The sequence below is a fragment of the Lytechinus pictus genome, chromosome 1, assembly GCF_037042905.1.
Source record: "Lytechinus pictus isolate F3 Inbred chromosome 1, Lp3.0, whole genome shotgun sequence".
In the NCBI taxonomy this organism is placed as follows: domain Eukaryota; kingdom Metazoa; phylum Echinodermata; class Echinoidea; order Temnopleuroida; family Toxopneustidae; genus Lytechinus; species Lytechinus pictus.
In genome coordinates this window covers 20556628-20578925 of record NC_087245.1, presented here as the reverse complement: position 1 = coordinate 20578925, position 22298 = coordinate 20556628, and the positions used below count along the sequence as shown (strand labels likewise).

At 36.9% G+C, this 22298-nt stretch overlaps 2 protein-coding genes across 2 annotated transcripts in view; one reads left to right on the top strand and one right to left on the bottom strand.

Moving 5' to 3' along the window:
- The window catches only part of LOC129259251 (uncharacterized), a 28905-nt gene extending 25116 nt beyond the window's left edge, over positions 1 to 3789 (bottom strand). The window contains exon 1 of the mRNA XM_064099383.1: positions 3657 to 3789. Coding sequence (XP_063955453.1) covers positions 3657 to 3789 — 133 coding nt within the window. The remainder of the gene's footprint in view (positions 1 to 3656) is intronic.
- On the top strand, positions 3702 to 21842 carry LOC129259258 (ribosome biogenesis protein SLX9 homolog). The gene is made up of 5 exons (XM_054897562.2): positions 3702 to 4163; positions 10296 to 10488; positions 11050 to 11206; positions 15354 to 15416; positions 16466 to 21842. Exons 1-5 carry the CDS (start codon positions 4023 to 4025, stop codon positions 16590 to 16592), a joined length of 681 nt encoding a protein of 226 aa, XP_054753537.2. The 5' UTR covers positions 3702 to 4022; the 3' UTR covers positions 16593 to 21842.
- The last annotated feature ends 456 nt before the right edge of the window (positions 21843 to 22298 follow it).

Genomic DNA, 22298 nt, shown 5'->3' with positions numbered 1-22298 from the left:
GACAGGGGGATTGAAATGTCTGAGGGGGGATAGAGCAAAAATAGAAAAGTAGGAAAGCATATTTTAATCAAAATTCTTTTGGGCATATTAAGGTGCTAGTATAGAGTGACAAATTTCATGAAAATACGGAAAAAAGCAATATATAAAAGTTGTTGGGCATATTAAGGTGCTAGTATAGAGTGACAAGCTTCATGAAAATACGGAATAAAGCAATATTGAAGAGTTGTTGGGCATATTAAGGTGCTAGTATAGAGTGATGAACAAGCCAAGATTCTAATAATTCGTGTTGGCCCGGAGGGCGAGAAAAGGGGTTTTCTTTTGGGGGTATATAAGCAGCGGACAGGGGGATTGAAATGTCTGAGGGGGGATAGAGCGAAAAGAGAAAAGTAGGAAAGCATATTCTAGTCAAAACTCTTTTGGGCATATTAAGGTGCTAGTATAGAGTGACAAGCTTCATGAAAATATGGAAAAAAGCAATATATAAAAATTGTTGGGCATATTAAGGTGCTAGTATAGAGTGACAAGCTTCATGAAAATACGGAATAAAGCAATATTGAAGAGTTGTTGGGCATATTAAGGTGCTAGTATAGAGTGATGAACAAGCCAAGATTCTAATAATTCGTGTTGGCCCGGAGGGCGAGAAAAGGGGTTTTCTTTTTCGGGGTATATAAGCAGCGGACAGGGGGATTGAAATGTCTGAGGGGGGATAGAGCGAAAATAGAAAAGTAGGAAAGCATATTTTAATCAAAACTCTTTTGGGCATATTAAGGTGCTAGTATAGAGTGACAAGCTTCATGAAAATACGGAGTAAAGCAATATATAAAAGTTGTTGGGCATATTAAGGTGCTAGTATAGAGTGACAAGCTTCATGAAAATACGGAATAAAGCAATATTGAAAAGTTGGGGGGCATATTAAGGTGCTAGTATAGAGTGATGAACAAGCCAAGATTCTAATAATTCGTGTTGGCCCAGAGGGCGAGAAAAGGGGTTTTCTTTTGGGGGTATATAAGCAGCGGACAGGGGGATTGAAATGTCTGAGGGGGGGTAGAGCGAAAAGAGAAAAGTAGGAAAAGCATATTTTAATCAAAATTCTTTTGGGCATATTAAGGTGCTAGTATAGAGTGACAAGCTTCATGAAAATACGGAATAAAGCAATATATAAAAGTTGTTGGGCATTTTAAGGTGCTAGTATAGAGTGACAAGCTTCATGAAAATACGGAATAAAGCAATATTGAAAAGTTGTTGGGCATATTAAGGTGCTAGTATAGAGTGAAGAACAAGCCAAGATTCTAATAATTCGTGTTGGCCCGGAGGGCGAGAAAAGGGGTTTTCTTTTGGGGGTATATAAGCAGCGGACAGGGGGATTGAAATGTCTGAGGGGGGATAGAGCGAAAGAGAAAAGTAGGAAAAGCAAATTTTATTCAAAATTCTTTTGGGCATATTAAGGTGCTAGTATAGAGTGACAAGCTTCATGAAAATACGGAATAAAGCAATATTGAAAAGTTGGGGGGCATATTAAGGTGCTAGTATAGAGTGATGAACAAGCCAAGATTCTAATAATTCGTGTTGGCCCAGAGGGCGAGAAAAGGGGTTTTCTTTTGGGGGTATATAAGCAGCGGACAGGGGGATTGAAATGTCTGAGGGGGGATAGAGCGAAAAGAGAAAAGTAGGAAAAGCAAATTTTATTCAAAATTCTTTTGGGCATATTAAGGTGCTAGTATAGAGTGACAAGCTTCATGAAAATACGGAATAAAGCAATATTGAAAAGTTGGGGGGCATATTAAGGTGCTAGTATAGAGTGATGAACAAGCCAAGATTCTAATAATTCGTGTTGGCCCAGAGGGCGAGAAAAGGGGTTTTCTTTTGGGGGTATATAAGCAGCGGACAGGGGGATTGAAATGTCTGAGGGGGGATAGAGCGAAAAGAGAAAAGTAGGAAAAGCAAATTTTATTCAAAATTCTTTTGGGCATATTAAGGTGCTAGTATAGAGTGACAAGCTTCATGAAAATACGGAATAAAGCAATATTGAAAAGTTGGGGGGCATATTAAGGTGCTAGTATAGAGTGATGAACAAGCCAAGATTCTAATAATTCGTGTTGGCCCGGAGGGCGAGAAAAGGGGTTTTCTTTTGGGGGTATATAAGCAGCGGACAGGGGGATTGAAATGTCTGAGGGGGGATAGAGCGAAAGAGAAAAGTAGGAAAAGCAAATTTTATTCAAAATTCTTTTGGGCATATTAAGGTGCTAGTATAGAGTGACAAGCTACATGAAAATACGGAATAAAGCAATATTGAAGAGTTGTTGGGCATATTAAGGTGCTAGTATAGAGTGATGAACAAGCCAAGATTCTAATAATTCGTGTTGGCCCGGAGGGCGAGAAAAGGGGTTTTCTTTTGGGGGTATATAAGCAGCGGACAGGGGGATTGAAATGTCTGAGGGGGGATAGAGCGAAAATAGAAAAGTAGTATAGAGTGACAAATTTCAAGAAAATACGGATTTAAGCAATATAGAAAAGTTGTTGAAGTTCATGAAATACGCAATAAAAACGAATGTCGACCTTTAGAAATAGCACCGAAATACTTCACATCCCCGATCCCCTTTAAAAAAACGGACCTTGTTAAGATTCGAACCACGAACGTTTATATATCTACGACTACGTATTATGCACTGCGCCACGCTCACCTATTCACTCGTGCTGGTGAAATTAAGATTTATATATACCGCGTAAAGTTTTACCAACAAAAAAAAATCCTTCGCGAAGCACTGTACACGTGTGTTCATATGTGTGCGTTTTGTGCCCGTCCCGGATTTTTTACTTAGATGAGCGGTATTAATGGCGGCTGGGCATATATTAGCTTGTTGTTTTTCTTCTTCCTCCGTTTTTGTCGGAGATCAAAAAAAATTATCACCAATCATCATCATCATCATCTTTTTCTTCTTCCTCCGGATATGTGGGAGATCAAAACAATTCATTATCATCTTTCTCCGATTACATCGGCGATCAAATCAAATCATAATTTTCTTCTCCTTTATCTTCATTTCCTTCCACCGCTTTTGTCCGAGATCAAAACAAATTAGCGCATTTTGACGGCAAACATGTCACCACATGTTTTTTGTCTTATGTTTTGGTTTTTCTGATCCGATTTTTTTCCCACTCGTCAAATATCGGGGTTTGGAAAAATGTAGAAAAAAGGGGAAAATCGGATCAGATCAGGAATTCGAATAAAAATCGGTTACAACATTACTTTTACTTTCAATTTTGGGTGGCTGTACTTGCAAAAGGAACTCTTCCCAACTGTGAATTTGTCAACATGGTCAATGTCATGTCTCATGTCATGAGTCATGTCTCAAAAAAAGAACTCTTCCCCAACTGTGAATTTGTCAAAGTCATGTCTCATGACATGTCATGAGTCATGTCTCATGAGACATGCGGCATGCAATTTACTTGGTCTTGGATTTGGAACTTGCCTTGCTTGAAATAATGAAGTTTCAGCACAAGATTTTCCCCAAGAGCAGTTTTAATTACGAACCAGGTCACAGGGAGTGTAACCTTCCAGAATATCAAGAGGGCAAGAGGGAAAGTTATGGCCATGATGATTCCAGCTTTATAATCGACGGTCAATTGCTCAGTCGACAGCGGGCGGAGGCTCGACCCACTCTTTCCCAGTCCTGCAGACACGGGGTCTACGGTCTCAGCGTTTCGCTGCTGCATGTCGCTGCTGGATCCGGATCGATCATTTCCTTTCCTGCTTCTTTTTCTCGAGCTAGGATTCACTTTCTTAGCTGCCATTCTGAGTAGGGACACGAATTGTCACAACAAAGTGTCGTTACCTTAGTTTCGTACATTCAAGAAGGCAATGAAACTTGTACAGCTAACAGCAGCTTTTAATTATATCAAAGTTTCAAACTTCAGCTTCAAACAAAGTTCAAACCTGGCTTGACTTCGCCGCGATTCCTCTTCGCTGATGCAGCAAGCATTCTTGAGCCGATCGCGATATGATCGAGCTACAAAACAGCTAGCACATGTGGTGGTTGCAGCGAAAATTTAAAGGGGTAATCTATCACAGACTCACGAAAATGGGGAAAATCAAGCGACAAAGAAGAAAATTGCATCCACCAGCAGTCAAAGCCAAAGATGAAGTTAATACGAATGAAATGGATACGGTAAGCATTCATATCAGTAGGATTCTAGGCTGTTTTTTCCCCTCTTGTCTTCCTTGATCTACTCAAAAAGAGCCGCCCAGAGCTCGGGCCGCGGCCGGGGAGAAGACAGCAAGTAGCGTGTTGGTGTTGTCCCACGTGCTACTTTTTGTGTAAGTGAATCAGCATGATCACTCAGTCTCAGGGATAGACTAAGTGCCAGGAGGCTTCTAGAGAGTAAAAATCATTTTCTTCTTCTTCTTCTCTATAAGTACAGGCCACCGTCTGGCGTATTGTCGTACTGTATTTACTAATACTAACGTATGCTTACTCTCTACGAAACTAGAGTAGGGATTCCATTGCATTCAAGCCTATTAGAATTAGTACTATTACAAATACAAGTACATGCATGTACTACGGTACTAGTACTACTGAGTTCAAGTACCGCCAAAAAACCTCAAACTTTCTCCCCCAAGATTTCCGTAAATCTTAACAAGTTAAAGATGTAACGTAGCCCTAAAAAAAGTAAATCATGTAAAAAACTTAATTTCCGACATTTCTACGCTATTGATTTCATTTTTAAACAAGAATATTATGAAAAGACGGGGGAGACTTGCCGGAATGTTTACGCCGCCATCTTGTTTCTCATTGTTGATCGCTAACGTTATACGGACGCGGCGTCCGTAACGACTAACGTTTGCCGTTACCGTTAGCGATCAACAATCTTGTCAACTTCTTGTTTCTCGTTGTTGATCGCTAACAAAAGAATTTATAAAAATGGCTACGTTTAGGGTTCAACTACACAGGTGTTATCTAAAAAATTGGCACAGAAGTCTCTTAGTTCAAGGTTAGGGTGGAACTGCCCAAGAGCACATGGCCCACTTTAATCCTCTCTCCCTTTCCAAAATCATCTCACAATTAACATAATCATTAATTAATAACATAATCATTGACCAATCAGGAAATAGTGTATCCTCTGGGTGGACATACACTCTATCCACATTACATGAAACATAGAATAAATCAATGACCAATCAGCAAAGAGTGTGTAGTGTATCATCTGAGTGTATGCATGTACCCTGTATCCACATTACATAATACACAGTGCATTAATGAGTGTGTTAGATTCATAAGACAGGGCTGTGTATCAGTGTGTGTAACAGAGAACATGACTGCACAGAGAATCAATGAAGCATCTAATGCAGGTCAACTCCATGTCTAAAAGAAGTGAAATTTACAATGACTGAACAGATGAACTGAATTGCATCAAACATTCCAACTTGATTATAGAAAGTTCTCTGACCTATAGAATACTGAACTGCATCTAACCTGTACATGTAAATACAAAGTTCTCTGAACTATGAAAATAAGGCTCTACAATACTAGCAATAGCATAGATCTCAGGAAGCCTATTGATTTTGAGCAAAAGGTCAAGGTCACAGTGACATGTTTTCATATACCCTTCTGCAGTCCTTGTAAATGTGATAACTTCAGTTGAACTTAACCTAGGCTCATTAAATTGGTGTGTACTAGCATGCATCCAAGGAAGCCTATAGATTTTGAGGTCAAAAGGTCTAAGGTTAAGGTCACAGTGACATGTTTTCACCTTACCCTGCTGCAGTCCTTGTAAACGCAATAACTTCAGTTTAACTTAACCTAGGCTCATATAATTTGGTGTGTATGATACTAGCATGGATCCCAAGAAGCCTATTGATTGTCGGGGTCCAAAGGTCAAGGTCACACTGAATTTTTTTATCTTACCCTTCTGAAGTCTTTGTAAACGCAATAACTTCAGTTTAACTTAACCTAGGCTCATATAATTTGGTGTGTATGATACTAGCATGGATCCCAGGGGCCTGTTGCATGAAAGGGTCTTTCGTAGAACCGTTCTACGTAAGAACAAGATATCTCTCAACTGTTTCACAAAGCCGATTTGGGCGATACGAAGAATGGCCCTTGGAAAGACACCTCCAGACATGTCCTCCGTAGGCATGATCTTTGCACACCGCCCGCCACCGTCGGCATTGAGAGAAAATGCGTTTACGGCAAGCCACACTGACATATCACCTTTAAACATTTTTGGGCGTCATTCGATTGCACTCTGATGCATTTTATCTGGGGTGGCGCCAAGTTATTTTAATATTGGGACTGTCATCAATTTCACGGCAAAACGGATGTCATTTTAACTTCTTTGGGGTAATCTATATGCCCATATAATTTGTTTAAAGATATGTTTTTTTTTATTTTCTCACATTTTCTCCCTCTTTTCACCACCCTTTTCCAGTTGTTTTTTCTACCAAACTTGAATTATCGAAATGGGCGATAATCTCTCTGACCCCTCATGCTTTAATTAGATAAACAACATGAAAACAAATTTTTCAAAAAGAAATTATGTATAGTAAAGAAAACATGTTTATAACGTTCAGCAAAAAAAAAAAAGGCGATATCGATGCAAAACTAAGATCATTTATCTATTTTTATTTCATTTTCACTTTAATCATATATTATTTTTTTTTGCTGAGATTAATTTTAATCAATGAAAATTGTTGGATTTGTGCTAATTTAATTGAGATGATGAATGAAACAAAAAACATCTGCGATAACAAAAACGCTAATTAAAATATACATTAGGTCTATATAGCTTACGAATCCATCACAATGAAGATAAGTTGGAAAGTCCATACGAAAAGGCACATTTTAAATAGCTGGGTAGGCCCTATGTCATGTCAAAGCAATAAATATACGTCTCGACTCAACATATATATTTTTTTATATTCTTGAATCTTATGTTCTTATATATAAACTTCCATAAAGTAATGAGATATGACCAACGTTTATGATCATCGTCATTCTTAGCATTTTTTCTATAAATAGTATTTTCTTTTTCCTTTGCGGATTTATTTCACACATTTTTCTATGTTTTATTAATATTGCAAAGCACAATTTAACCACTTGACATGTTTGTTGCAGCAATTTTCATATTTTGCTTGTCTTCGGATAATTTTCATGCAAAGTTATACCCTAAACACTCACATTTGTATTTTTTGCATTATATCTGACAAATAAAATAAATAAATTCAATTTTTCACACGCAGCCTCTCATATTTTCCTTTTTAGTCTCATACAATCAGACACGTTGGTTTTGTTTACTTCATTCAAACCATATTTTTACCTCAACAAATAACATTTAAAGCATAATTTGCAAAATTATCAATATAAATAAGTATTCTATAAAAAATCAGAATATTATACAATGTCGAATTTACTTATTTACATCAATTTTTATGTCGGACAAGGGTCTCTTTCATTGAAATATCAATGAAAGGTGTCTCTAAGAGGGCATCGTGTTCTAGATAAGGGAAATAATTAAAAATTCGATTTTATCCAGTTATGTTTGTGAATCTTTGAATTTTTTTTCTTTTTTTACCTCATAAAGTAAGCTCCATACATCAATTCTACAATCAGTAATACATAAAAAATTATTTGATCTCCATTTATTGAAATATATGATTTTATGAAAAGTCGTCATTCCAAAATAAAAGGTTCAGGTGATGATAAAGACTAAATATTTTTCTGATACTATCGATATCAAACAATGTCTCGGACTTGGAAGACAAAATTGCCTTCGTGAAACGGAAAGCGCTGATTTGTCGCCAATCTTCCTCTCTCGGAAGAATGGTCCTAGGACGTTCCTACGTATCGCTCATCTCGTCATGCAACAGGCCCCAGAAAGCCTACTGATTTTGAGCTCAACGGTCAAGGTCACAGTGACATGTTTTCATCTTACCCTTCTGAAATCCTTGATAACGTGATAACTTTAGTTTAACTTAACCTATAGGCTCATATACAATGTAGTTTGGTGTGTATGATACTAATATAGATCCCAGGAATTCTATTGATTTTGAGGTCAGACAGTCAAAGGTGAAGTCGCCACCTTCCACTTTTCTTGCCTGACCAATAACTCCATATTCCGCTTTACAGGCGGGTGTATTATGTGCTCGCCTTAGCGACACTCTTGTTTACAATGACTGGTATGTCAGTACAATAATTTTTTTGAAAGACATTTGCATTGAAAGAAAATTTGTTTCTCTCACAAAACTGAAAGAAGATTTCAAATTGAAGAAAACAAAAGCAAGAGCCATGTTTGATTATTCTAAACTACAAAGGGCGATACCAAAAGTGTGGTTGAATAACTTAAAAGATGATATCACATATTCACGTTTGACATTTAAAAAAAAACATTGAAGGGAAAGGAGAACTTCAGTTTTGCTCCAGCAAGTTATTTGACCACACTTTGTTATCACGTAGGTGATAAATCAGAGAAATGTCTTTGAGAGAAATTTGGCAAATATGAAAGAGACAAATTGAAAAAATTTAATCTAAAACTCTTTTATAACTTAATTCCCATGAGGAAGATGTTATTTTTGTGGCAATTGGATAACTTGGATATAGGTGAAGTTTGTAATATCAAGGAAGATTAGGCCTTTCTTTCACAAATTACTCATTTTGATTAATAGATGGTACATGTATGAAGTAGATCTTTCTTTTGATATTGCTGTTTGTTAAAAAATTACCAAGAAAACAAGATCGATGATATCATTACTATAGCACTTTGGAGTATTTATAAATTGATAAATTTAAGAAACGTACATAAGAAGGAATTTAAAATTAGATTACACATTAATAAAGATCTAAAGAAAAAGGGAAAGAAAGAAATGTATATTTTGCCAGTTATTTTGCAATTGTATTTCTGAGTCTTGTATGTGAAATTTATTTTTTTGAAAATAAATGCTCCTGTTATGGGTGAAAGATAAAGAAATATGTAATAACAAAAAAAAAGGGAAAGTAGGGACATGGCATCATCATTTCAATTAATTGATATCCATGACAACGTGCATACAACTGTTTAAAAAAATAGTTTTTACAAAGTATTGCAAAACTTTAATTAACAATTTAATAACTTTGTTATTTGTTATTATATTTTGATGAAATTTTCAGCATTTAGCTCAGTGAATATTACTTTATGTATTTGGTTATTGTCTCACCTGCATAGCAGATTTAGACTATAGGCGCCGCTTTTCCGATGGCGGCGGCAGCGTCAACACCAAATCTTAACCGAAGGTTAAGTTTTTGAAATTACAGCATATTGACTTTGATATTATTTAATAGTTTACCGTATGTGCTTTGTAAAATTGAATTAATCAAATGAGTGATGTATGTACAGGTGTAGGCAGTATTTGCTTTACAAATGTATGCAATCTTAAACTTGCTGTTCTATTCTGTTTTACTTTTTGTCTCACCTGCGAAGCAGAGTGAGACTATAGGCGCCGCTTTTCCGACGACGGCGGCGTCAACACCAAATCTTAACCGAAGTTTAAGTTTTTGAAATGACAGCATAATATAGAAAATATATGGACCTAGTTCATGAAACTTGTACATAAGGTTGATCAAGTATTACTGAACATCCTGCATGAGTTTCACATCAAATGACCAAGGTCAAAGGTCATTTAGGGTCAATGAACTTTGGCCAAATTGGGGGTATCTGTTGAATTCCCATCATAACTTTGAAAGTTTATGGATCTGATTCATGAAACTTAGACATAATAGTAATCAAGTATCACTGAAAATCCTGTGCAAGTTTCAGGTCACGTGATTAAGGTCAAAGGTCATTTAGGGTCAATGAACTTTGGCCAAATTGGGGGTATTTGTTGAATTACCATCATAACGTTGAAAGTATATTGGTCTAGTTCATAAAATGTGGACATGAGAGAAATCAAGTATCACTGAACACCTCATGTGAGTTTCAGGTCACATGACCAAAGTCAAAGGTCATTTAAGGTCATTGAACTTTGGCCATTTTAGAGGTTATTATTAGATTACTGTTATAACTTTCAAAGTTTATAGATATAGTGTATAAAATGTGGATATAGGGGTAATCAAGTATCAAGGTCAAATGTCAATGAACGTAGTATTGTATCATTATATGAATGGTGTTTTTTGTGAATGATTATTTTGTAGTTTTTTTCGTCAGCACTGCTGCTATATTGAATCGCGTGATGCAGGTGAGACCGCCAGAGGCATTCCACTTGTTTTTTTTTTCAGCCCGGAGTAATCCTTTAATTGTTCTTCATATCATTGGCATACTTTCGCATACAGGGACAGTTGCAGCCAAGTGTCTTGTTTCCATCAAAGGGCATCTTTCCCAGCTCTTCAGCCAAAGATACATTGCCAACATGCAGGACAGAGGAGGATGACCGAATGACCTTTGTGTCCAAGAAAAGTATCAAAGGAAGCAAACAGCTCTCCAAAGTGGAGAAAAGAAAGCTTCGACATGACAAGTGGTTAGAAAGTGAGTTTATATTGAAGAGTTGTAATTGCCTCAAATCTCAAATGAAAAAGCCGGTGAGGCCATGATACAGTGTATGTCAGGAAAAAGATATCTTACATTAAGAGTATTGTGCTCTTGAAGGGATGCATGCAATACTGGCATTCAACCAAACAACCACATTTAGTTGCGTGGTAGTCATAGTACAAAGAGCCCAAACAGAAGAGAAACGTCCATTTTCATATTTATTATTTTAGTCTTACCTGCATCAAGGATATGAGACACAGGTTACTAGGTGCCTCCTTACTGAATGAGGTAGCATCAAAATCTTGAACCATTATGAAATTGCTTTACCCAAACAATACAATATTTACGAATGTTGTACAGACAATTAATTTGAATGTGCTGATGATGTACCAAAAAATCTATTTAAGTTAAGAGATTGGTCATGAATATTTCTCCACAATATATAGTATATATTGAATATAAATGTATTTAACAGACAGGGTGTGTTGCACTGTTAGGCCTCTATTTCATTATCACAATGCGGATACAACAATACTGTACACGTTCAATTTTACATAGAAATGGACACCATCAGCTCTGCCAAGAAGAAAGCGATGGATGCCAAGAAGCGAGCTGGTATACCTGTTGTGGGTGACATGCACCCTCTTAATGAAGCTCTTCCTGAGCTTTCAGAAATACTACAAATTGGACCTCACTATACACCAACCAATACCAGGTATGGTTTTCCATTCTTGAACTCCTAGCCTCTGCCTGTCCTAGATCTCCCTCACTGAGATGAACATTAAGCCAAAGCAATTTATTACCATAAAACCCCACTAGACGGGTCAATATATGGTTTGACCCGGAACAAATTGCAACAAATGATTTTTCAACGTTATTTTGTACTATTCGACCTCAGGAATCACATACTAAAAATCTACCAAAATCCGCATCCGGGAAAGTGGTTATTTTCAAGATGGCGTCCAAGATGGCCGTCATTCGCTAAAAATGGATATAACTCACTCATTATCCACCCTAGAATCCTATTTGGATTCATATTACATGATCCAATGGGTAAAATAATTTATTTATACAAGTTAGAGTGAATATTAGCACTCCAGGGTACCAGGAAAATCCAAGATGGCGCCCAAAATGGCTGCCGTAGTCTTAAAAAATCCCCAATTCATCTATTACTTACTTAAGTGGCTTTAATTTGGTTTCCATTCGATTGTTTTAAAGATGAAGTGGTTCGTAGGGACAAGTTACAAGGACAGCCAGTGGTCTGGTGTGTCGAAAAATACAAGATGGCTTCCAAAAATTGAGTTTAAAATGGCTGTTAATCCTTAAAATCGACATAGCTCATATCACATCCACCTGAGAGATATGATTTTGGTGTCTAGACCATGGTTTCAATGGTCAAATAAGACATTGGGACAAGTTACAAGGACAGTCAGTGGTCCGGTATGTTAAAAATCCAAGATGGCTTTCAAAAATGGAGTAAAAAGTGCTGTTGCTACTTAAAAAAAACCCAACATAATTTGTTCAATATCCGGGAATATGATTTTTTTGTGCCTATACCATGGTTAAATGGGTCAAATAATAAATTGGGATAGGTTACAAGGACGTTTGGTGGTCAAGTATGTCCAAAAGTCCACGTTGGCTTAAAAAATAGTATCAATTAGCCGCGATGGTATTTAAAAATGGACATAGTTATGTTTTATTCGTCAAGGGCATATGATTTTGTTGCCTATATCATGGTTTCAAAAGGCAGAAAATTAGTTACAAGGACAGTCAGTGGTCCAGTATGTGGAAATTCTAATAAAGCTTCCAAAAATCGGAGTCTAAAATGACTGCTGTTGTTACATTTCAAAAATGGACATAGTTCATTTAAAATCCACCTAGGAGATGATTTCGGTGTCCACACTATGGTTTCATGATTAAAACAATACGTTTGGACTGGTTACATTGATATGCAGTTGTCCGGTTTGCCTAAAACACACGAGGGTTTTACAAAAAGGAATCTAAAACGACTCATATCATTCAATAGTGGTCAGAGTTCTACAATATTCATCTGCAAGAAATAATGTTGGTATCCAAATTGTGGTTTGAAGGGTCAAATAATACATTCGGACAAGTAACAAGGATGGTTAGTACCCCATTTTGTCAAAGAATCCATGATGGATTCTAAAATTTCATCAAAATGGGTGCTGTTACCAACTCATCAATATGATAACTTGTCCCCATTCATTTAAGTGTAGGCACCAAGATTATTTCTAACAGGTAGATATTTTATGTAACAGTAGTCACTTTAGAACCCATTTTTAAGCCAACTTGGATTTTAAGGCGAAATGGATTGCTGCATATCATGGTTACCAGTCCCAAAGTATTGTTTGGCCCTTGAAACCCTAGTGTAGACACCAAAATAATATCCCCAAGGTGTATTTATAATGTTGTACATCCACTTTTAAGTAACAGCAGTCATTAAGACCCCCATTTTTAAAGCCATCTTTGATTTTTGGACATACCTGACACCTGACTGTCCTTTCAACTTAACCCAATGTATTGCTTGACCCTGTAAACTCTAGTATAGACAGCAAAATCATACCTCCAAGGTGTATTTATAATAAACTATGCATACTTTTAAACAGCAACAGTCAATTTACACCCCATTTTTTTGAAGTAATCTTGGATTTTTTAACATACAGACAACTGACTGGTCTTGTAACTTACCCTAGTGTGTTACTTGACCCTTTTAAACCATGCTTTTAACACCAAACTCATATTCCCCAGACAGATATTAAACAAACTATGTCCTTATGTAAGTAACATCAGACATTTTTTTACTCCATTTTTGGAAGCCATCTTGTAATTTTGGACATACTAAGCAACTGACTGCCATTGTCTTGTCCTAATATATCATTTGACCCTTGAAACCATAGTTTAGACACCGAAATCATATCTCACAGGCAGATTTAAAACGAGCTATGCCACTTTTAAGTATCAACAGCCATTTTAGAATCAAGTTTTGGAAGCCACTATTGATCAGAAAGTATGTTGTATGTTTTTTAATGAGAATTTGGAATAAATAAATGAAAATGAAATGAAAATATTGGATTTTTGTTCATACCAGACCACTGACTGGCCTTAAAACCTGTCCTAATGTATTATATTGGCCCTTAAACCAGTGGTTTAGACACCAAAATCGCATCTCCCATGTCGATATGACATAAGCTATGTCCGTTTTAAGTAGCAGCAGTCAATTTAGAATCAATTTTTGGAAGCCAACTTAGGTTTTATGACCGACCAGGCCACTGACTGTCCTTGTAACTTGCCCTAATGTATTAATTGATCCTTGAAACTAGTGGTTAAGACACCAAAATCACCTTTCCAGGCCGATTTGAAATGAACTTTGTCCGCTTTAAGTATCAGCAGCATATTTTAAAGACCAATTTTTGGACACCATTTTCGATTCTTGGACATACCAGACCATTGACTGTCCTTGTAACTTATATTAATATATTAATCGACCCTTGAAACCAGTGGTTTAGACATCAAAAGCACATTTCCCAGTCCAAAATGAAATGAGCTATGTCCGCTTTAAGTATAAGCAGCCATTTCAGAATCAATTTTTAGAATCCATCGAGGATTTTTGCACATACCAGCCAACTGTTTTTTTCTTGTAACTTGTCCCAATGTATTATTTGACCCATTTAACCATGGTATAGAAAAAAAAAATCATATTTCTGGACATTGAGCAAACTATGTCGGTTTTTTAAGTAGCAACAGCCATTTTAAACTCCATTTTTGGAAGCCATCTTGGATTTTTGGACACACCAGACCACTGGCTGTCCTTGTAACTTGTTTCAATGTACTATTTCACCCTTAAAACCATTGAATAAAAAACAAATTTAGATGAATTGTGGATTTTTAGCCAACGGCAGCCATTTTGGGCGCCATCTTGGATTTGCCTGGTACATTGGAGGGCTTATAATTCTTTCTAGCCTAAATCAATTTTTGTACCCCAGACCATGGAATATGGACCGAAATAGGATTCTAGGGTGGATGATGCGTCAGTTGTATCCATTTTCAGTGAATGGCGGCCATCTTGGACGCCATCTTGAAAATAACCCCTTTCCCGGATGCGGATTTTGGTAGATTTTTAGTATGTTATTCCTGAGGTCAAATACTAGTAGTACAAAATACCGTTGAAAAATCATTTGTTGCAATTTGTTCCGGGTAAGGCTATTTTTGGTCGTATATTGACCCGTCTACACCTGCTAAACCTATCCCAAACTATCTAATTGTAGTAAAACAAAATTGTTTTAAAAAAAGGAATTGTTTTCAGATCATATTGGTATGGTGTGGTATTTATTGGATCATGTATCACAGTTACAAGTACCGTACTGAATATCACATGGATATACAATGTAATTTAAAACAAACTTGTGTACAGTTAATATTCTCAGAGCACGACAAAAAAGGAGCGATTTCAGATTTTGTGTGTATATCAGTCGTGTACATTAAGACATTTCAATGATAGGGCATGAATGTAATAATTTATAGGTAAATTCATATTTGTCAAAATAAAATAACCTTCATATTCAAGGGGATATAAGCTATTCTTTTACCTTTTATCTGGAATAATCATTAAATCATGAAATCAAACCTGTGTCGGCGGCCTTCTCTTTATTGCAGCAAATTGTCGATAATGAAAACATTAAAACCAATCCCAACAGAGGTAGATTGTATGTATTAGAATCTGTCTATAGCAGTCGTCTATCTATAAAGTTCACATTTTGTGTTTCCGGTGGGTGGCCATAAAGTTCATTCCACCAGGATGTACAGTATAAGATTCTTTTTTAATGCTTTCTGTTTCTTCATAGGAACAAACAACCAACAAAGAAACCAAGATCCACTCTGAATATGAAGGACAAGCAGAAGATGATGTAAGTATGGCATGTATGGCAATCAGGCATACATGAATATAGTTTTTGCTCTTGTTCTTTTTATTTAAAGCCAATATACCACACCAAATTTGAGCAAGAGCCAGCACAAGACCAAAACTATGGTGTAGTTCCTGGATTCTCACCCAAAATGTAACATTTTAATCATTTAGTCTTATGATGTATAATTATGAACCATTTTCTGCTACTCTTTAAAACATTCATACCACAATATATGCAGAAACAAAACACTTGCATTGAATCATCGTTGTAATGATGATGTCTTTAGAATCATTGGACCGTTCACCCAGAAAATTTGTACCCTAATTTGTGTGAAACTTAATTGGAATTCACCTTCGGAGTAGAATTTGAATTTGTGATTGTGATTAGCGTTCGTGATTCTAGTTTGGTTTCACATGTGCTAAAAATTTGTCATTAGCCTTATTTTTCACTGGAATCATCACTCAAATTTCAATTTTTTTACTGTGTGAACGGGTGGCAATAAAGATCAAATGGTCATCAAAATGTCTAAAACCCAATTCACGATATATTTGCAATGATTTTATGAAAAGGGTATATGTATAATAAATAATAATAATAATTACTTCTTATTTAGCGCTTTTTCAAAAGTTAAGCACTATGTATCAAGACTATCATAATGTAATTTTGCCTATGGCAGAGGTCATTGAGTTTAGTTCTCCCATGACCTTTGCAGTTAATGTTGAGCTCTTACATTTCAATGATGAAAAGATTGATAGAAGAAAAGAGCCAAGACAATACTTGGTAGAATTCTATTCAAAGGAGATTAGTGCTGTTGACTAGTGTCTATTGATCCACTTCCTGCTTCTATTCATCAACTATAAAAGCATTGATTTAAGACTTTGAATAAAGTAACTTTGTTCAGGATGTTACATCGACCCTTATAAGTACCAACTGATACAACTGAGTCAATAGAGCAGGGCAATTTGATTCGCTCTCAGGCATAGATTATGGTGGAAGTCCACTTATTTGTTGTTTTTAATCTTCGATTTTACTTCTCCCATCTGGTTTAGGCTAGAAGAGAGTGCAAGATTCCATGAAGTTCTGAAGCATTCTGCATTCAAGAAAAACCCATTTGCCACCATCAATGAACATCTTAAAAACAAACTCAAACAAGAGCAACAACAAGAAGAAACGTGATGAAAGAAGGAATGAAATTAACTATTAAGTCTACAGTGGAAGCAGAGAAGAGAGGACTTCTAGCTGAACGAATCTGTATGTTAAATTGGATGCTTACGTTGATGGGTGCTCATTTCTTGGGTATTGTGTGCCTCATAGAAAGGTTTCTTAACATAAATGATAATTCTAATTACTTTTATGTAGAGCTTCATAAATAGATTGTAAGCATGCAAAACGATTTACAGATAGGCCCTATATATTATTACCTCAGTTTCATTTATTGGATTCAGCTTTTGCACATAAATTTATTCTCTTGATGGAAAGTACAGTTTATTGATAATGTCTGTTATATGTTGCGATGCGCACTAGAATTTATGCACATTTTGATCATCACACATACATATACTATGAATGTACACGTATGTATGCACGGTAAATTGCCAATACGTCTACTGCCAACTCGTCCACTCACCACATGGTCTACTTTCATTTAGTCTAATGCCATTACGTCCATCTATATTTCGTTTAACAATCATTTGGTCCATTAACCATTTGTTCCAATCATCACTTTGTCTAATTATCATTTCGTCTATGACCATTTCGTCTCATAACCAGTTGGTCTAATATCCATTTTATTCTCATTCATTTTGCACAATTCAATACTTAATCCAATTAGACCAAATGGTATATGGACTAATTGGTTATTTGGACCAACTGGTTATTGGATGGAACAGCATTAGACTAAATGAAAATAGACCATGTGGCGGGTCGACGAACTGATAATAGACCAAATGATAGTAGACAAGCTGGCAATTGGACGGATTGGCATGAGACGAATTGGAAATAAACCTGCATGCACTCATTAATCCGCACTGCTATGAAGATGATAGAATAAAACAAAAGAACAATAAAATAATTATCGTTTCAATTGACCATGTTTTTATATACCAGGCGTAACATGGTGGCAGCTAGGTTTGGTATGAATGAACCAAGGTACTGGATCAGCCCCAAGAAGCTTCGTAGTTCCTTCTTTTTGGATGGTGGCTCTATCTGATTGATAGCTTCTATCTTTTTCATTTCCGGTTTTACACCATCAGCAGAATAGACCAACCCAAAGAAGCTGCATTCTTGGACTTTGATAATGCATTTCTCTGCATTTAACTTGATCCCAGCTCACCTTGTGTTTTCCATGGCCTCATGCAGGTTGTAATCATGACTCTGATTGTCCTTTCCATAGATCTGTATGTCATCTGCTATGCCTACAGCACCTTTGCAGTTCTTGTATGTCTCATCTATCTTCATTTGAAACACGTCTTGACTTACTCCTAGTCCAAATGGAAGTCTGTTTAAACAGCATCGCCCAAAAGGCGTATTCCAGTATCCATTACTGGCATCCAGTTTACTGAAGACTTGTGCCCCATCGAGATGTGGGGTGATCTCTTCCAGTGTGGGCATTGGGTAATGGTCCCGCTTTAATGCTGTTTTGAGATCTCGAGGGTCCAAACATATTCGTAGTTTACCATTGGGCTTTTCCTTCACTACGATAGAGTTGACCCAGTCAGTAGGAGTCTCAACCTTGGTAATAACTCCTTTCTCTTCCATGTTGGTCTGCTCTTGTTGCAGCCTCTCCCTCAATTCAAATGCTACCCGACGTGGTGGGTGTATGACTGGCTGAATGCTGTTGTCCACAGTAATGTGGTATTGGATATCATCAAAACACCCTACACTCATCAAAGCACTCTGGATACATTGCCAATATATCTGCTTTATTCCTGACTGGAGGCCGTTTGTCTATGGGTGTGTCAGGGTCAATGCGTGCTACGCCTGGTTCCTTCTTGTTCACGTTATGTATGGTGATTAGACCAAGATCCAAACAGCTGTCTAGTCCGAATATTGCTTCTCCCTTTGCATCAGTCACAAGGAAATGCTCATCAACACTCTTGTTGGTCCCTTTAAGATGACCCGTTATTCTGGATACACCTGGCTGGCAGACTCGAATCTCTCCATATGCCAGGAGAGTAGTGTTGCTCGGCTCTAGCACACCTTTCTTTGGATATCCATCTTCGATGTGTTCTGGAAAAATCTGCTTGTAGATACGCATAGGTAGCACATTGCTTTCGGCTCCCTTCACTTTGAGCTTTACCGTAGTTGGCCGATCCCTGATGTATTTCTGGATCTGGATGAAGGCATAGACATCTTGATTTGTTTGCTTCGTCTACGCTGTGTATTTGGATCGCACCAATATCTAGGTATTCTTGCTAATATTGTGCACTTTCCTCTGTCTGTAAGTAGACTTTCTTGTTGGGACTCTATTCATTTCTGGGTGTATTTTGCTTTGCTGATATGCATACAGATTCCCAGTGATTTTGTTTCCCACATGCTTTGCATTCAGTGTGAAATGCTGGGCAGTTCTCTCTCCTTGAGAAATCATGTTGTCTCCCACAATTTCTGCATTTTGGACTGCTCCTTCTGTTGCCCTCTCTCCTGAAGAAGATAGGCAGGTTTGGGTCGAGAGGTTTTCACAGCATCTACTTTCCGACCTGTAGTTTGAGACATCAGCGACATCTGCCAATTAGTAGCTTCATGACCTGTTGCTATGTCTACAGCTTTCTGGAGTGAAAGCCTTTCATCATTCCCGATGAGAGCTTTTTGTACATCCTTCAATGAGGTACCCCAAATGAACTGGTCAAGAACACTGTTGTCTCGCTCTACTGCATCTCTGAATCTACGTTTGGCTGCTATATTTGTCAACTTAGTCAGGAAGTCATCGTCAGTTTCGTCGTGGGATTGTGTCATATGGTATCGGTGTATTTTATGATTTGTTTTGGGCTCTGTGTGCTGCTTAAATTTGGTGAGGATTACTTTTGTCACTAGCTTATCCTGCTCATTGTCGAAAGGTCCAGCTGTTGTATATCTCAAGCCCTTTCTCGCCCACCCAGAGCAGGAGGTAACTGCCTTTTTCGCTCTCATTTCAATTTTTCCATACACTTTTAAACATGAGTTCACGCCATTGCTTGAACCTGGCGAAAGCTGTTACTACGTCTTCCGCTTCCCAGGCCATAGTCAGTGCCGATGATAATGTATTAATTGCAGCAGCCATGACCGGTTTCACCCTCTCTCATTCTCAGCATGTATCGTACGACGTAAGTCTACGGTAGGGTTGTACTCACAGTTTTCCACTGGTAGATCGCAAAACTTTGCATTCCAATCCTTTTCCTTTGACAAATCATTGTTCAATGTCCGTTAGATTCGATTTCATTCACCGATGCCACCATGTTACGCCTGGTATACAAAAATATGGTCGATACAGTAATTATTTGATTGTTCTTTGGATTTATTCTATCGTCTTCGTAGCGGTGCAGATTAATATGTGCATGCATACGTACATTCATAGTATGTGTGTTGATATAAATGTGCATAAAATGTAGCGCGCATCGTAACATATAACAATGTCAAATCATTGTTTTTCTTCTCTCTGAGAAGATCAGTGAAGAAATATGCACAGATTGTTGAAGGATGGCTCCAACATGTGCATATAAATGTGATTATGATATGTTCGATGATATTATGTGGAAGCCCCATGGTGTAGTGGTTGTGGCTCTCTTTCAATCAGAGGATCATAGGTTTGAATCTTACTCCATGTGTTGATGATATTCAGTAAGAAATTCTTCAATACTCTGTGCTTCCTGCAGACAATCTACATGTGGTAAATTCAAAATGGCAGGATTTATTTTGTAAATGCAGATCATGTAAAAGCTTCTCTGCTAAATCCTGAGTAATTATGCTGCATTATTTTAGAGCGCTTACAGACTTGTTGGGCGCTATATAAAAGAGCATAAGTGTGAATGTTGTACTGTTCACCTGTACTAGCTGCACAGAAATGTTGTTAACGCAAACAGTGCACTAACAGAGGCCCTATTTAAATCAGTAATGTTGCAACTTGGGTCACAACAACCGGTTATTTACATCTTGGATCAACGATTGACATCACAATATGAAATATGTGACATGATGTGACTGTTCCTACTCTTAGCGCTCTGTTAGGCTAACAACGTGTCTGTGAGGTCGGCACTGAAGTAACATTGGTGAATAATTATAAGGGTTCATCATCAAGGGAAATCTAAAATCATGTTGACAGATCAAAGCAAGAATTATATCATACATACCAGTTTTAAAACTTCATTGATTTGCGAACATTTTGATTGGGGATGGGCATGACCATTACAAGGAAGAAACCATGCTCATACACAGACTTTTTAAAAATGAACCCATATCAAGTAAAACATCCCTCCATCTCGGAGACCTTTAACAAATGTTTTTCAAGTTTACCCCACCAGAAATAATGCCTCAATTATTCTATTTGCCTTATAGGTTTAAATTTACCTATCCTTATCCGGGTTTGAAAAGTACCCCTCTGTCCTGATTTTGGCAGTTTTGATACCCTTAACACTGTAAGTGTGTACATTGTCAGGCTGTTAAAAGCAACCCCTTTATTTCATAATTTTGTGTGCAAGTAATTTGGTAAGATATGCAGATGCAATCTCCAGCACAAGTCTTATAATTCCTTGATCCTGCAGGATTGTTCTTTGTTATTGAATAGACTCAAATCATAATTTTCAATACTGCATAATATGCTATTTCATGAACATGATTTTATTGCTTTTCCATCCATGTTGTGCACGTATAGCTTGTCAAATTTTGCAGTTGTCTAGTTGTGGAACACAGACAATGAAACCACCAAAAAATATTAAGGTTATGCAGTAGGTCTTACAATGATATCATAATTGAGCATGTTGATAGTAGATGAGTGTTGGTCTTTGACTACTACCTTGATCCATTTGTCAAGCAATGACAATAGTATCCTGTGTATTGAAATCAGAACAAAGACAATTTTTAAACTAATTTATATACAAGATCCTTTAGATAATAATACAGATGAAACAAAAGAATAGAAAACTTATAGCTTAATTTTAGAAAAATTTTAGGGGTTGTGTATTGTTTTGCCTACTTGAACTGGGCAGTCCCTATTACAAAGCTATAGGAATCAATGAATTAATTTGCCAGTATGGGTTAACTGAGGGATCGATGGAAGATCAGTGAATAATTCTTCAGGTGTTTTTTATTGCATCATGTTGATGAAGATAACTGTAAATTATATGAGCAATAAAACAACAGTTGTGAGAAAGGGAGCCAAGGTTAAATCTTAATCATGAAATACATAGTAAACATTTATATGTACTATTTTCAATAAACCTCAGTTTAACAACTTAATTTTCATTGACTTGTTTTTTCATGAAATATGCATTTCTCTGATTATTACTTATGAGGAGAAAAAAAGAAACACTTTACAGTATCAGAAATTATACATTTTGCCATGATGATGAACTTTTACAGTAAACAAAGTCATACAGGAAAATTTAGAAAGCATCTGAAATTATATGATTATGCAGGGTCCATGGAATGGCCTTGAAAAGTGGGGAGGGGGCGTGAAAAAAAAATCACAATTAGGTGTTCTTTAAAAATATATATATTGAAAAAGTAGGGAAGTGTGAATCCTCCTCAGCCCCTGTGATTCTGCGGCTCATGTTATGGGAATGACTATACTGGACATTCTATTCCAAAGGATCAAGCCATTAAGATTTCATTAAAAAAACCCTGCTCATCCCTCATCCATTCCTGATTTTTTATGTTTGTAGATTTCATCATTTGCAGTTAAAGGATATACTC

Bases quoted from the DNA above. Each gene is read 5' to 3' on its own strand.
- LOC129259258 (XM_054897562.2), top strand. From the start codon at position 4,023: ATGTGGTGGTTGCAGCGAAAATTTAAAGGGGTAATCTATCACAGACTC. The intron at 11,207-15,353 runs GTATGGTTTTCC...GTTTCTTCATAG, and splicing joins TATACACCAACCAATACCAG to GAACAAACAACCAACAAAGA. The intron at 15,417-16,465 runs GTAAGTATGGCA...CATCTGGTTTAG, and splicing joins AAGGACAAGCAGAAGATGAT to GCTAGAAGAGAGTGCAAGAT.